We start from the raw sequence: 13,725 nt of genomic DNA on the forward strand, positions 1-13,725 counted from the left end.
GAAACGACTAGGGATTACAAACGCGGTTGTTAAATTTGTTATGCTGAATAGGCTTGAGCACCACCACCACGATAATGCATACGGCTGCGATGTCTAGCATAATGATTTGCCCAGCGCCATAACACTTTGTCAGAGCATCCACAGCCCTTAAATAAATATTGCTCCCATTTGCACAGCTGCATTCTGAAGGAACATTGCCAGCAACTTTCTCTAACATTCTTTTTTTATTATTATTGTTTCACGCCCCCCCACTCAGCAGTTGGTTTGTAACAAAAGTGCTCTGAAGGTGAATATAATAGATTTTAATGACACAAATTAAGCAATTTGAAGTGGCATCTATACTTTTAAAAACAAGCAAACAAAGAACAGCAAAAAGTCTTTGCTTTTTAAAAAAAATAATTCACTTAGTAGAACATGAGCTTACAGTTTGATGCATCAGCAAAAAAAGCTTAAGGCAATTCTAGGTAGCGTCAACAGACGTATAATGTCCAGATCCAGATAAGTAATAATACTTCTATTCTGCCTTGGTCAGATCACACTTGGAGTACTGGGTCCACTTTTTGGCACCACAATTTAAGAAGGATATTGATAAGCTGGAACATGTGCAGAAGAAGGCAACAAAAATGCTCAGTGGTCTTATGAGCCTTGTGAGGAACAGTTGAGGGAGCTGGGTATGTTTAGCCTGAGTAAGAGGAGATATGATAGGTAAAAAAAGGTAAAGGTACCCCTGCCCGTACGGGCCAGTCTTGACAGACTCTGGGGTTGTGCGCCCATCTCACTTAAGAGGCCAGGGGCCAGCGCTGTCCGGAGACACTTCCGGGTCACGTGGCCAGCGTGACATTGCTGCTCTGGCGAGCCAGAGCCGCACACGGAAACGCCGTTTACCTTCCCGTTGGTAAGCGGTCCCTATTTATCTACTTGCACCCGGAGGTGCTTTCGAACTGCTAGGTTGGCAGGCGCTGGGACCGAGCAGCGGGAGCGCACCCCGCCGCAGGGATTCGAACCGCCGACCATTCGATCGGCAAGTCCTAGGCGCTGAGGCTTAAACCCACAGCGCCACCTGCGTCCAAGGAGGAGATATGATAGCCATCTTCAAATACCTAAAGAGCTGTCACTTGGAAGATGGAGAAAGTTTGTTTTCTCCCAGTGGATTCAAGTTACAAGGAGATTCCAACTAAACACCAGGAAGAAGTTTCTGATGGTAAGAGTTGTTTGAGAGTGGCCTGGACTCCCTCGGAAGGTGGTGGACTCAATGGACTTCATTGGAGGTTTTAAAGTAGAAGTTGAATGACCATCTGTCGTGGATGCTTTAGTTGAGATTTAGTTGCATTGCAGAGGGTTGGGCTAGATGACCCTTGGGGTCCCTTCCAACTACACAATTCCATAACCCCATGATTCTTTAAATATAGATTATTTATTATGCAGTCATAGACTTGAACAAAATTAAGCCAACAATATCGTAACATACAAAATATATTAAAGTGAGCTGTAATATATAGTGGTACCTTGGGTTACAGACGCTTCAGGTTACAGACTCCGCTAACCCAGAAATAGTATCTTGGGTTAAGAACTTTGCTTCAGGATGAGAACAGAAATCACATGGCGGCAGCAGGAGGCCCCATTAGCTAAAGTGTTACCTCAGGTTAAGAACGGACCTCCAGAACGAATTGAGTTCTTAACCCAAGGTACCACTATATAAAGTATCAGGAATATCTAAAATATGTCTCAAATAAAATATACAACACGGCACCTTAAAATGGGAAAGTTAAGGGTGAGTCGGGTGTGTGTGTGTGCCATAACCACATTAGAAATCACAATGCAGGAGAACAGCAGCCAGGATAGCCTTCTTCAGGGAAGATTTGTGCAGCCAGAAAGAGAAATCTAGCCACAGTCTCGGTTAAAAAAATTCTTGAATCTGCCAAAGCGTAGGCCAGATACCATTTGGAAGTCCTGCCTTGGAAACGTTGAGAGAATTGGATTCACCAGTCTGAATTGGTCATTTTTATAGAAATTACAGGCAAAAAGCACATCAGCCAAATATTCTATCACCTCCTCTCCACAGGGACAGAGCCATATATAGAGATAGAGATGGAGATATAGATATAGTATTTCTAAATCGTAAGTATATTTTTAAACTTTAAAAATATTTTAATATATTTTTTTGCCAGCTTATTAAACAGCACTTGACGGGGGGGGTGAGGGGGGGGAATGTCTCCATGTTTCAACATGGGTGTGGGTGGATTCTGGCACCAGTGCAGGCAGTTAAGGAGCTCCACCATCTGCTTCCAAGACACAATGGGAAGGCCCAGTTTTCATAGCTGCTGCTACAGCCTTATGCTTGTTCTGGTGAATTCTCCAAGCCTTCAGGACAGTCTTGATTCCAGGAGCTGCTGGAAGAAGCATTTAAAAAAAGAAAGAATGGATTGCTGCAGGGCATCTAAACTTATGCTTGGTAATGCTACTGAATGTCACGGGTGGGGTGTGTTTTTCTTCCTTCTCATGCTGGCAGGAGACTGTGAACACTGCAGGGGAAGTGCTTGAGCTGCCAAGTGTGAGTTTTTTTGTCGAGTCTCCTGCTCTTCTCCCAATTCCTTAACGCACCCCATCTTTTGAAAGGAGAAAAAGCATGGGAATTTGCAAAGAATGGAGCAGAGGGCTATCAATGGCTACTAGCCATTTCTCCCCTTTTGAACTTGTTGCATAGCCAAAGGTGAGAACTTTATTATCATTGGTGCTGTGGGTTAAACCACAGAGCCTAGGACTTGCCGATCAGAAGGTCGGCGGTTCGAATCCCCGCGACAGGGTGAGCTCCCGTTGCTCGGTCCCAGCTCCTGCCAACCTAGCAGTTTGAAAGCACACCAGTGCAAGTAGATAAATAGGTACCGCTCCAGCAGGAAGGTAAACGGCGTTTCCGTGCACTGCTCTGGTTCGCCAGAAGCAGCTTAGTCATGCTGGCCACATGACCCGGAAGCTGTATGCCGGCTCCCTCGGCCAATAAAGCGAGATGAGAGCCACAACCCCAGAGTCGGCCATGACTGGACCTAATGGTCAGGGGTCCCTTTACCTTTATACAGTATAGCAATTGTTTCCAGGGCTTACGGTAAGCTTGCGAGTGCCACCTTAGAGAGCTCCGATTCTGCTCATCCCCCTCCTTCTGTGCTGCTTTCTGGATTTCTTTATTAAAAATTATATTAAGTTAAATTTCAACATTTTTTAACATATACAATCAACACACAATTACATTTTTGTTGACTTCTCTCCCCATTTTCCATGGAGTTGCTGTTTCTCCCCTTCTGCTGCACCCTGTCTTCCGTCTGTTAAATGTTAAATCATAACCACAATATTATAATCTAATTACCTCTGTTGCTTGTAGCTCAAATCCTGCTTGCGAGTTCAGCATACTATAACATTTCTTTAAGTAGCCCCCCAAAAGCATCCATTCTTGCCTAAAACACCCATCATTAGATTCCCTTAATTTTTTCCTGTTAGCTTTGCCAGTTCTGCATAATCCATTTTCTTGCCCATCCATTCTTCTCTGGTCCTTTCTGGATTTCATAGGGAGTCCTTTGGAGTTGGAGAGGGTCTGGCTGGTTGTCTAGTGTCTAACCTTCTGTTTGATGAAGGAAAGCTGGAGCCCTAACATTTCTGACAGATGACTGAGACTTGGCTTGAAGACTTTCGGTGAGGGAGACCCCACACATTCCTCTAGATAATTGGTTAGGAACCTAGGATGCTGCTGAGTGGACTATTGGTCCACTTAGCGTAGGGGTAGAGAATGTTTGGCCCTCCAGATGTTGGTGAAATACAATGCTCATCAGCCTCAGCAATGGGCAATGGCCATGGATGATAAAGTCATGGAGTCATATACAGTGGTACCTCGGGTTACATACGCTTCAGGTTACATATGCTTCAGGTTACAGACTCTGCTAACCCAGAAATAGTACCTCGGGTTAAGAACTTTGCTTCAGGATGAGAACAGAAATCGTGCAGCGGCGCGCAGAGGCAGCCGGAGGCCCCATTAGCTAAAGTGGTGCTTCAGGTTAAGAACAGTTTCAGGTTGATAAAATCCTTATATGGAATTATGAAAACATTGATGAGAGATGAGAGGCAGGACTGAGATTTGGAAATGCTTTGGAATTCATACCGTGGGAAGTTGCAAAATTAAGCTTATAATTTTGGAAGACAATTGGATTTTTATTTTTTCCCCAGATTGTGATTTGATATGTTACTTGGATGTTTTTTGTTGGAAAATTAATAAATACTCTAACAAAAACAAAGAACAGTTTCAGGTTAAGAACAGACCTCCAGAACGAATTAAGTTCTTAACCCGAAGTACCACTGTAATTGTAGATTTGGAAGGGAGCTTGAGGATAATCTTTTCCAACTGCCTGCAACACAGAAATGTGCAGCTGCCCCATACAGGGATCAAACCTGGGTGTTTATCAGCACCCGCTCTAACCAACTGATGTGAGTTGTACTTCACCAGCATCTGGAGGGGCAAAGATTCCCCACACCTGATCTAGCTCAGTGTTGTCTGTGTCGGCTGTCAAGGTGTTTCAGGCAGAGGACATGCAAACTTTGGGGAGGAAATGTGCTTTTATTTAGTTAAGGCATTTCTATGCAAATCGGTTTCCAGGGTGATGTGCAATGTATGCAGATCACAATAGAGCAAAACAGATGTATTGATAATTTAAAAAGAGGTGGCAGCTATTCAGCTCTGAGGTTCTGATTGCTGGACTTTTCAGTGGTAGTCTAGGGCACTTCAATCTGCTAGGTGAAGGGAATGTGTGTTTGCCTTCTCCGCTGCCTCTGCAGAGTTTACGCGGCATCAGCTTGACAGTTTTCATTTGTAGCAAATCATAGAGTGCAGAATGTATTTGGAAATGAATCCACAGAGCTTGTCCCCCAAATTTATTCAAGCCACTGCTGTGCTAGAGTCCAAAAATAAATAAGACTGAAACAAGTTGTTTTACCTTTATTTTGTGCAATTGTTTTTCCCCTGGGTATGTCCTTTATTCCGAGTTTGAAATGCCTTGATGACAGGGTCTATAAGAGAATATCAGGATCTTGGTGGCGTTCCATAGAACAGGCGTGCCATATTGCTGCTTTGTAAGATTGCGGGGTATTATGAAATCCCAACTTGATATTAAATCTTGCCTATAAAGCTGAAATCGGCTTAGCTTTCCAATGGCATGGCTCTTAAATGAGATTAGCATCTAAATAAGAGCAATAAGGCATTGCTCAGCGGAGTTAATTGCTGAGAATTGTTCAGCAATCCTTGCAAATAGATAAATCATGGGTATTTATGAATCTATTACCAGGAATCAAATTCCACCAGTACTCCTTTGTAATGCAAAGCTACCTTTATCGAGGCTCATGAGGTGGAATAATTTAGCGCTTTACAGTATTTGAAGTGAGCGCTGCATAGAGGGTCTTATCAGAGTTTACAGTTGCAGTTTAGGCAAGAAATACTCACTGAGCATCCTCTTAGGCAAAAATAAATAAATAAATAAAAGCCAGGCCACAGCTGACATTTTCTGAATTTACAACTATTGGCGCAAAACGGAGACAGTGGAAGGCAGGTTTTGTTTAGAAATATATCTGGAGTATTGATGGTGGCTTTTCATTCCTCTGGAGAGAGATAAGAAATAAATAACAGCAGGATTGTTGCAGCTGGAGCTCCCAGCTACAGAGCTTTGGGTTTAAGTGTTGCATAAAAAGCAGAATTTTTCCAGGGTGATCTTTCATCCCATCCACACTGGTGGGTTTTCCTTTCCGTGGAACTCCTGAAATTATAGCAGCCCTTGTGCGCTCTGCAGCTGACAACTTTGCTGAGAGCAATAGTTTGAGGTCAGGACCAGCAGAATCTGGCCATGGTCTATGGCAGGCAGCAGGATCGCTCCCTCTAAGAATGAACTAAAATGAAATGAAAAAGGTATTTAAATATACCTTCTTGAAGAAACCAGAGGCCTTTCTCCTGGGTATGGTCGGCCAATTGGTGTCAAAGAAGGATAGAACATTCTTTATGTATGCTACAACAGCAGCAAGAATACTCATCACAAAGTATTGGAAGACACAAGATCTACCCACCTTGGAAGAATGGCAGATGAAGGTGATAGACTACATGGGACTGGCAGAAATGACTGACAGAATCCAAGACCAGGGAAGAGAGACAGCGGAAGAAGATTGGAAGAAACTTAAGGACTATCTTAGAAAACATTGCAAAATTAATGAATGCTAGAATGACGTTGGTTTAGAAATTATGTGGTTTCCAGCTGTAATGGTTTAAGTAAATAGAAAAGAAAGGTTAAAAACTAGATGAAAAATAAGGGTGAGGATTTGCTGAATTAATAACTAGAAATTGGAATACAGAAAGGGGAGGTATGAGGAAGTCGGGGAAGTAAGGTACAAGAAAATAAGGGAATGAAATTATACTTGTTTTTTGTTTGTGTTTGTATTGTTGTTATGTTTTGTTTTTAATATAATTTTTGAAACTTTAATAAATATCTATTAAAAAAAAAAATGAACTAAAACTGCCCTGTGGGGAAAAAGGAAATGGGGAAGGAAGGAAGGCAGGCAAATGGTTGATCTGCCCCTTTCTTCTCACAGGGCCCATGTTTCATTTGTTCATGTAGTTGTTTCAGTATTTTAAAACTGTAAAACCTGGCAGAAAGGCACAGTGTAAATGCAATCCAGCAATCAGTAATAATAATCTCAGTGCCTCCATGCAGACAAGACTGGAGCCCAGTGGGAGCTGACAGTGAAGAACATACCAGTATGTGTGGCTTGGGTGAATTCCAAGGTATACAAAAGTACAAAAAAGTTTTTACGAAAACGAGGCAGCCCTCCTCTCCCCAGGCCAGCTCCCGAGGGACCAAACATGCCCATCAAATCCAGCACCCTGTTCTCACAGTGACCAACCAGTTGTCTAATGGAAACTACAACTGGGAAGGGTTTATAATAGTATAATCAGGGCTTTTTTTCCAGCCGGAACTCACAAGAACTCAGTTCCGGCACCTTTCAGGTAGGCGCCATTGCCATTATAGCAAGGGAGGCTTTCCTGGCGAGTTCCAGCACCTCTTTTTCTAGAAAAATAGCACTTGTGTTTAACATTATACATCCCCTCAAACCCCAAATTGTTTTTGTGGTTGTCCTGGTTGTCTTAAAAGCACCTACAGTCTCCACTTCCCTGCTTTGGTAGTAGTGGGGGGCAAGATTTTTTTAAAGGACACAGGCTGTCTCTCTGTAGCAAATGTAACCTCGCCACCCCACCCCCCCGCTGGCCGCCAGCAGCAGCAGCAGCAGCAGCCTAGGAACAGGTTAACGTTTCTCTCAAAAGTAGAACATGTAAACCACTTGAAGTTTGGGGTCCTTCCTGCAGTGATCTCGTTTCCTTGGCAACGAGCAGCGGCCATGCTCTCCTCCTCTGTCTTCCCTGTTTTAAAATGGAACGCTTCTGACATGCTGCTGGTCTGCTATGGTAACAGGTGGCCCTTGAAATCTATTAGCGAGGAATGGGCTCCCCAGCCAATAATGGGGGGGGCAGGTGTTCATTTCCGATGACAAAAGGGAGAGAAAAGTGGTCGCAGGCTCCTCTTCTGTTTTTCACATGATTTGATTAAGACCTGGAATGCCCTGGAAGGGGCTGCTCTGTCTGTTTGTTGTTTGTGCCCCCCACCCCTTTTACATTTTTACATTTATCTACCTGAGAGTTTTCCTTCCTTCCTAGAAAGGTGATCTGCACATTTCTGCTGTTAGATTATTTTTTTATTTTTGCTCTCTGTGTGATAGACTAAAGGGTAGTGATGTGCTGGTCCCGGGGGGAAGGTTGCCGTTGGCGTGGTCAAAGTCCGGTCCTGGGTCACGAGTCTGGAAACAGTTCACAAAGAGCGAGGCAGGATCCGAAGCAGGAAGCCGGGCAGGGACGGGAACTCTGGAAGGACAGGTCTGGGTCCGGGCAGAAGCAGGTATTCAACGACGTTGCTCCCACAACCTTAGGACCGGGCTGACTGGCCTTTATCTTCTCTGAGGCCAGGGGCGGTCCCGGCCCCCAGGAGACCCGCCTCTCCTGACCTTAAGGCGAGCACTCCTCCTGGGAGAACCCAGTTCCCCCCGCCTCTCTGCCCTGAGCCTCTGCAGCTCAGGAGAAGCTGGAGGGTTACTGGACCCAGGGGGAGACTCACCTTCCCCTGACAGGACTGGGAGAGGCGCACCTGTAGGCATTGTGTCCTCAATCACCTCTGGAGCCAGAGTGGAATCACCTGGTGCCTGCTCCTGAGGATCTGGCACAGGTGCAGGCATTTCAGATCCAAGGCCCTGCCCCAGCTCAGCCGGCCCTGGAGGCGGGGACTCCTGTGCAGGCTGGGGTTCCTCCGGTTCAGCCTCTGAATCGGATTCCCAGGCCATCACAAGTGATTAACAGCTAATAGAAAGGCTTTTCTGAAGCTCTTGGAACGTTTAGCTGTGCAGTGAGGACAATCTTATAAGGTAGACCGCTATTATTATCTCTACGTCACCACAGGGGTGCTAAGGCTTTAGAGAAAGGGGTGGGGAAACCTCAGGTCTGAGGGCCATCCAGCCTCCTCCCTCTGGCCCTTGGAAACCCTCCCTAGCCACACTCCTCTTGGGCCTTGCTTCATACCCCAGATGTTGTTGCATTGTTAGAATGTGTTCCTGATCCCTGATAATGCATTGCTTGTCTCGGTGGAGGGTAAAGAGGATAAAGGATGCTATGAAGGTGCATGTTGAGCACAAGCCCCTCTTTATCCTGATATTGATTTACTAGCACCCGTCGCTGAACCCACCCTGAGAGCTCAGGGTGGTAGTAACTAACAGCTAAAATGCAACTCCAGAATATCCGCAGGATATTAGAAGCACAACATCGGAACTAAAATTAACCTCTACCAGCTCAGTCCCATCTGTTAAAATAAATACCTGCTGCCTACATAGAAACGTAGGAAGTTTCCTTATACTGAGTCAGACCTTTGGTCCATCCAGGTCAGTATTATCTATGCTGACAGGCATTGGTTCTCCAGGGTTTCAGACAGGGGCAATTCTCATCCTGCCTGGAGATTCCCTGAAGAGACACTGCGACTCAGTGTAGACAATGTTAAGTATAATGGTTTAATTGGCACTGTAATGGAGAATGCCTGTATGTAGAATACTAAGGGTTAAACTGGGAATTTCCATCGAAGCTAAAGAAGTGCTCTCCAAGTGTATAGCAGGTTGGTGATTAACTGTGAATGTTCTCTTCTCTGCCATGTGCCTGACTTAGATCACATGAAAGAAATAGTAGAAATATATAATAAAAAATTAAAAACAATTGTCCAGTAGCACCTTCGAGACCAACTAAGTTTGTTCTTGGTATGAGCTTTTGTGTGCATGCACACTTCTTCAAATAGGATTGCATTCTACGCATATGGTTGCCTCCATTTTGTGTGAGTTGGAGTCTTTGTTCTCAAGCAGCCAAAGGATGTGATAATGAGGTCTTTCCTAAAGGGAAAACAGTCTCCAAGCTCTAATGGAGGCTGGAGAGAGAGAGAGCGCTCAGATTTTAGATTTCTTTGGAGTATTTCATATTTTATAAGAAGCTGAGCCTGTGCTGGACATGCACACAATTGTATGGAGTTATTTGGATGTATTGTTCATTGTTTTTCTACCCGTTTTTCTTTGAAGACATTCTGGTTAGTAAAGCTCTGAATAATAATTATGGGTCTGGACAGTTTTTATTCCAAAAGGTATCTATTTTTATGCATCCAGTTGCTTCAAGCTGCACAATATTAATATCTGCAATAGACAATACAGAGATTAATGGTAAGGACCAATGTTTTGACTGGATATAAGGCAAATTTCTGTGCGTCTTTGAATTCCCTGGCCAATAAAAATGGCCAGCAGTCCCACGGACACTTGCCTAAGGAAGAGATTCTGCAGTGTGGCTTACTTCTGTGTAGACATGCATAGGATTGTGCTCTCAGTTAATTAATCCAGAATAGAGAGTATAGTATGCCCCTTTACATAGTCTGAGTACCATGGAGGCTACATTCAGGTAGCATCAATAGTGGAAGCCAGCTTACTTTAATCATCGACCTCAGCTTGTGGGCATTTCACACAAGTTTGATGTGCTCCTGCTGTTAGAATAAATGTGAAATGGAAGCCACTGGTCATTTAAAAATTGAGAGGGAGACGAACACATAGATCTACGTGCTCCGGTGCCAACTTTTGCTGTGCATCATAATTACCCATGGCCATGAATTGATTGATAGAGCATCCACTTTGCATGCAGGTCCTAGATTCAGTCCCCAGAACCTCTAGGTGGGGCTGGGAGGGAACCCAGCCTGAAACCCTGGTCAGTTACTGCCAGTCTCTGTATGCAATATCCAGCAAGATGGACCAGTGATTGACTCAATTTAAGGCAGCATCCTAAGGGAAGGAAGGAGCAAAATATTACACTTGGTGGAATGACAAATTGTCTTTCCTGTGGAGTGGCTGCTGTGTTTGTACATAGCAATAATACAAGAAATTTTGCTTCATAAAGCATACGGTGTGGTCATCTCTCCCACTGCCCACTTAGCATGAAGCCTGAACCTGAAATTGTGCTCTGTTTCTCTCTGACCAGCTAGGATTCCTGAGCCACCAGTAAAGTTTGACTTAAGTCGGGCTGGTGGTCTTGACTTGGTAGGAAAACAAACAAACCGTCATCCTAGGTTCGGACATCGTGCTATGCCTGTTGGGGGGAGCATGGGGGAGGGGGGAGCAAAGCAGGAGTGACCAACCTTCGTGCACAGTATGCTTTATAAAGCCATAGGTGCTTGTGTGTGTTTAATTTTTTTGCTTATTCTTAGTTGGGGAAAGCACTGATAATTAAGAACACAATAAGAGCCCTGCCAGACCTTTTGGAGTTTGTAAGCATATTGGCAGATTGGTGAAACTGCCCTGGGCACTTCACTTCAACCCAAGCGCACGCTGTGAACTGTTATGTAAGTTACAATAGACTGCTTCTTTCAAAACTAATTTCAGTGGGGAGAGGGGACCTGCTGGATCAGGACAACTGCCTGTCTAGTTCTCACTTGACCAACCAGATGTCTGGGGAAGACTGAGTGCAACAGTGCTCTCCCCACATGCAATTCTCAGCAACTGGTATTCAGAGGTGTAATGCCTCTGGCAGTGGAGGTAGAACATAACCATCTTGGTTAGTGGCCATTGAAAGCCTTGTCATCCTTGAGATTGCCTAATCCTCTTTTAAAGCTAACCAAGTTGGTGGTGGCCTTTTGAATTATGGTGCTGGAGGAGACTCTTGAGAGTCCCATGGACTGCAAGAAGATCAAACCTCTCCATTCTGAAGGAAATCAGCTCTGAGTGCTCACTGGAAGGACAGATCGTGAAGCTGAGACTCCAATACTTTGGCCACCTCATGAGAAGAGAAGACTGCCTGGAAAAGACCCTGATGTTGGGAATGATGGAGGGCACAAGGAGAAGGGGACGACAGAGGACGAGATGGTTGGAGAGTGTTCCCAAAGCTACCAACAAACTGACCAAATTGCGGGAGGCAGTGGAAGACAGAAGTGCCTGGCGTGCTCTGGTCCAGGGGGTCACGAAGAGTCGGACACGACTAAACAACTAAACAACAACAACAAAGTTGGTGGCCATCCCTGCCTCGTGTGGGACCGAGTTCCCTAGCTAAGCTATGTGCTGTGTAAATAATTGTTCCAGTTATATTGATACTAGGATCTTCTACGTAGGACCTTATAGCAAATACTGCTGTAAATCTTTTTTTAAAACAACAACAACAGATGCAATGGTTTTGAAATAAGATTTCCAAGAACAAGGACCAAACTGCTCTTTGCATTCACTTTAGCAGTGGCTCCCACTGCATTGAGTGAAAGTACATTAGAGCCAATCTTTTGAGGATTCCTGATTTCTCACAGTAAGATTCCTCAGTTTATAAAAACCAAAACATGCAAAGTGAACTTTCTCCTTTAGGGTTAATTAGAAAGTTAATCCAAAGTCCATTAAAGTTATTGAATATTCTCCCCAAAACTTCAGGGGAGCCCTTAAGTTAACAATAAAGCCAAGCACATTTAACCAAGGGGGAAAGGGAATGGTTATTACAGTAAATTAGTTCCTAGAGAATATTGAGGTTTTAATTATTATAAATGCCTTCCAGAATAGCCTACTATCTTCATTAGCTGAGGCCTAAGATAACCCTGTTACCTTAATATATATTTTTTCACCCTGAGTAACTAATCTGGAATTGTCGAACAAATACCAGCCAAGAATAATTTTAACACTGGCTGGGACTATGGAGCAGAAGAGAGAATTGGCATTACTTCCCAACTTTTACCTTATTGCGTAGAAGATGTCAAATTTAGTTTCAAGAACTACAACAGACCTGGAAGGCATCTGTTATTTTAGGGAAGAAAAAGTCACAGTTAGAAATAGTCTCACAGGAGAGTGCCTTAAGAAAGTATCCAGAATGCTGCTGTTAGCATTTTACTAAAAAAAAAAAAAAAAAGCGGAAGCAAAAAAAATAAAATAAAGCAATACTGATTTTTAACAGAATTTAATCTGCTTTCCCCCAGTAACTTGCTGCTGTACCTAGAATGACAACTCTTCGTTGTTATATAAGCATTTTTGCAGCGGTTTCCCCATCTGTACATGACACTTAGTAAACCTTAGAATACCCTGTAAGGTTGACCACGTGAAAGAGATAGGGGTTTGAGGCTGAGTGGCTTGACCAGGGCCACACAATGACCTGAAATTTGAAGAGGGACGTCCAAACAGCTACTCATCCCCCTCTTAAGGTTCCAGGAGTCGCAAAGTCTGAAGAGAACTACCCAACCATGTTCATTTTAACACGAGTAGAACCCCCGCGGGAGTAGAAGGGACGCGGGTGGTTCTGTGGGTTAAACCACAGAGCCTAGGACTTGCCAATCAGAAGGTCGGGGGTTCGAATCCCCGCGATGGGGTGAGCTCCCGTTCCTCGGTCCCTGCTCCCGCCAACCTAGCAGTTCGAAAGCACGTCTACTTGTACTTTGACCACTTTCGAACTGCTAGCTTGGCAGGAGCAGGGACCGAGCAACGGGAGCTCACCCTGTCACGGGGATTCGAGCCACTGACCTTCTGATCGGCAAGTCCTAGGCTCTATGGTTTAACCCATAGCGCCACCCACATCCGTGGGAGCTATATATCCCCTCTAATTGGCCCAAGTCATTTTGGCACCCGAGGCAAAACACAAAATGGTGTGTGTCCCCTCCTCTCCAGGCAAGAAGAGGTGGGTGAAGAACTACATCAGGAACAAAGGGTGGGGAAATAAAGAGCTACCTCGGAATCTGCTGCCTCTCTGGTTTCTGCTGCCTGAAGTGGTTGCCTTGCCTTGCCTCGTGGTTGGGCTGCTCCTGGCTGCTGTACACAGCCTGGCCACAGTATTGCTCTGACGTGAATACCTTGATTGGCAATAGCTTCCCATGCTCTCATGTGGGTCTTTCCTATGCCTGCTACCTGCATGCTTTTAACTGAATAGATTGGACGGTGGGCTGGACTTCTTTTGCTTGCAGAGAATGAGCTATGTCACCTCCACTTGGAGTGGGCTTCCTTTCAGCTTAAACAAGCAAAATGTAAACAATACCAATGGGGTACTTTCAAAGTGTCTCTTCCAGTCACTGTCCAATACAACCAAGCATCCCTGTGGGTTGAATTTGGAATTCACAAGCAGATTTGCCACTGCGC

The 13,725-nt window shown here is 44.6% G+C and overlaps 1 protein-coding gene across 4 annotated transcripts in view; it reads left to right on the plus strand.

The window, feature by feature from the left end:
- The window catches only part of SNX29 (sorting nexin 29), a 199,543-nt gene that overhangs the window by 159,709 nt on the left and 26,109 nt on the right, over nt 1-13,725 (plus strand). The window contains exon 21 of one of the 4 annotated variants that reach the window (XM_081887980.1): nt 2,063-2,166. The exons of the other annotated variants lie outside the window; for them this stretch is intronic. Within the exon in view, the coding sequence (XP_081744106.1) occupies nt 2,063-2,141 (79 nt within the window). The 3' untranslated portion in view covers nt 2,142-2,166. Of the gene's footprint in view, nt 1-2,062; nt 2,167-13,725 lie in introns of those variants that run through there. 4 annotated transcript variants of the gene reach the window in all.

The sequence above is a fragment of the Podarcis melisellensis genome, assembly GCF_964234715.1.
Source record: "Podarcis melisellensis genome assembly, chromosome: 14".
Taxonomy (NCBI): Eukaryota; Metazoa; Chordata; class Lepidosauria; order Squamata; family Lacertidae; genus Podarcis; species Podarcis melisellensis.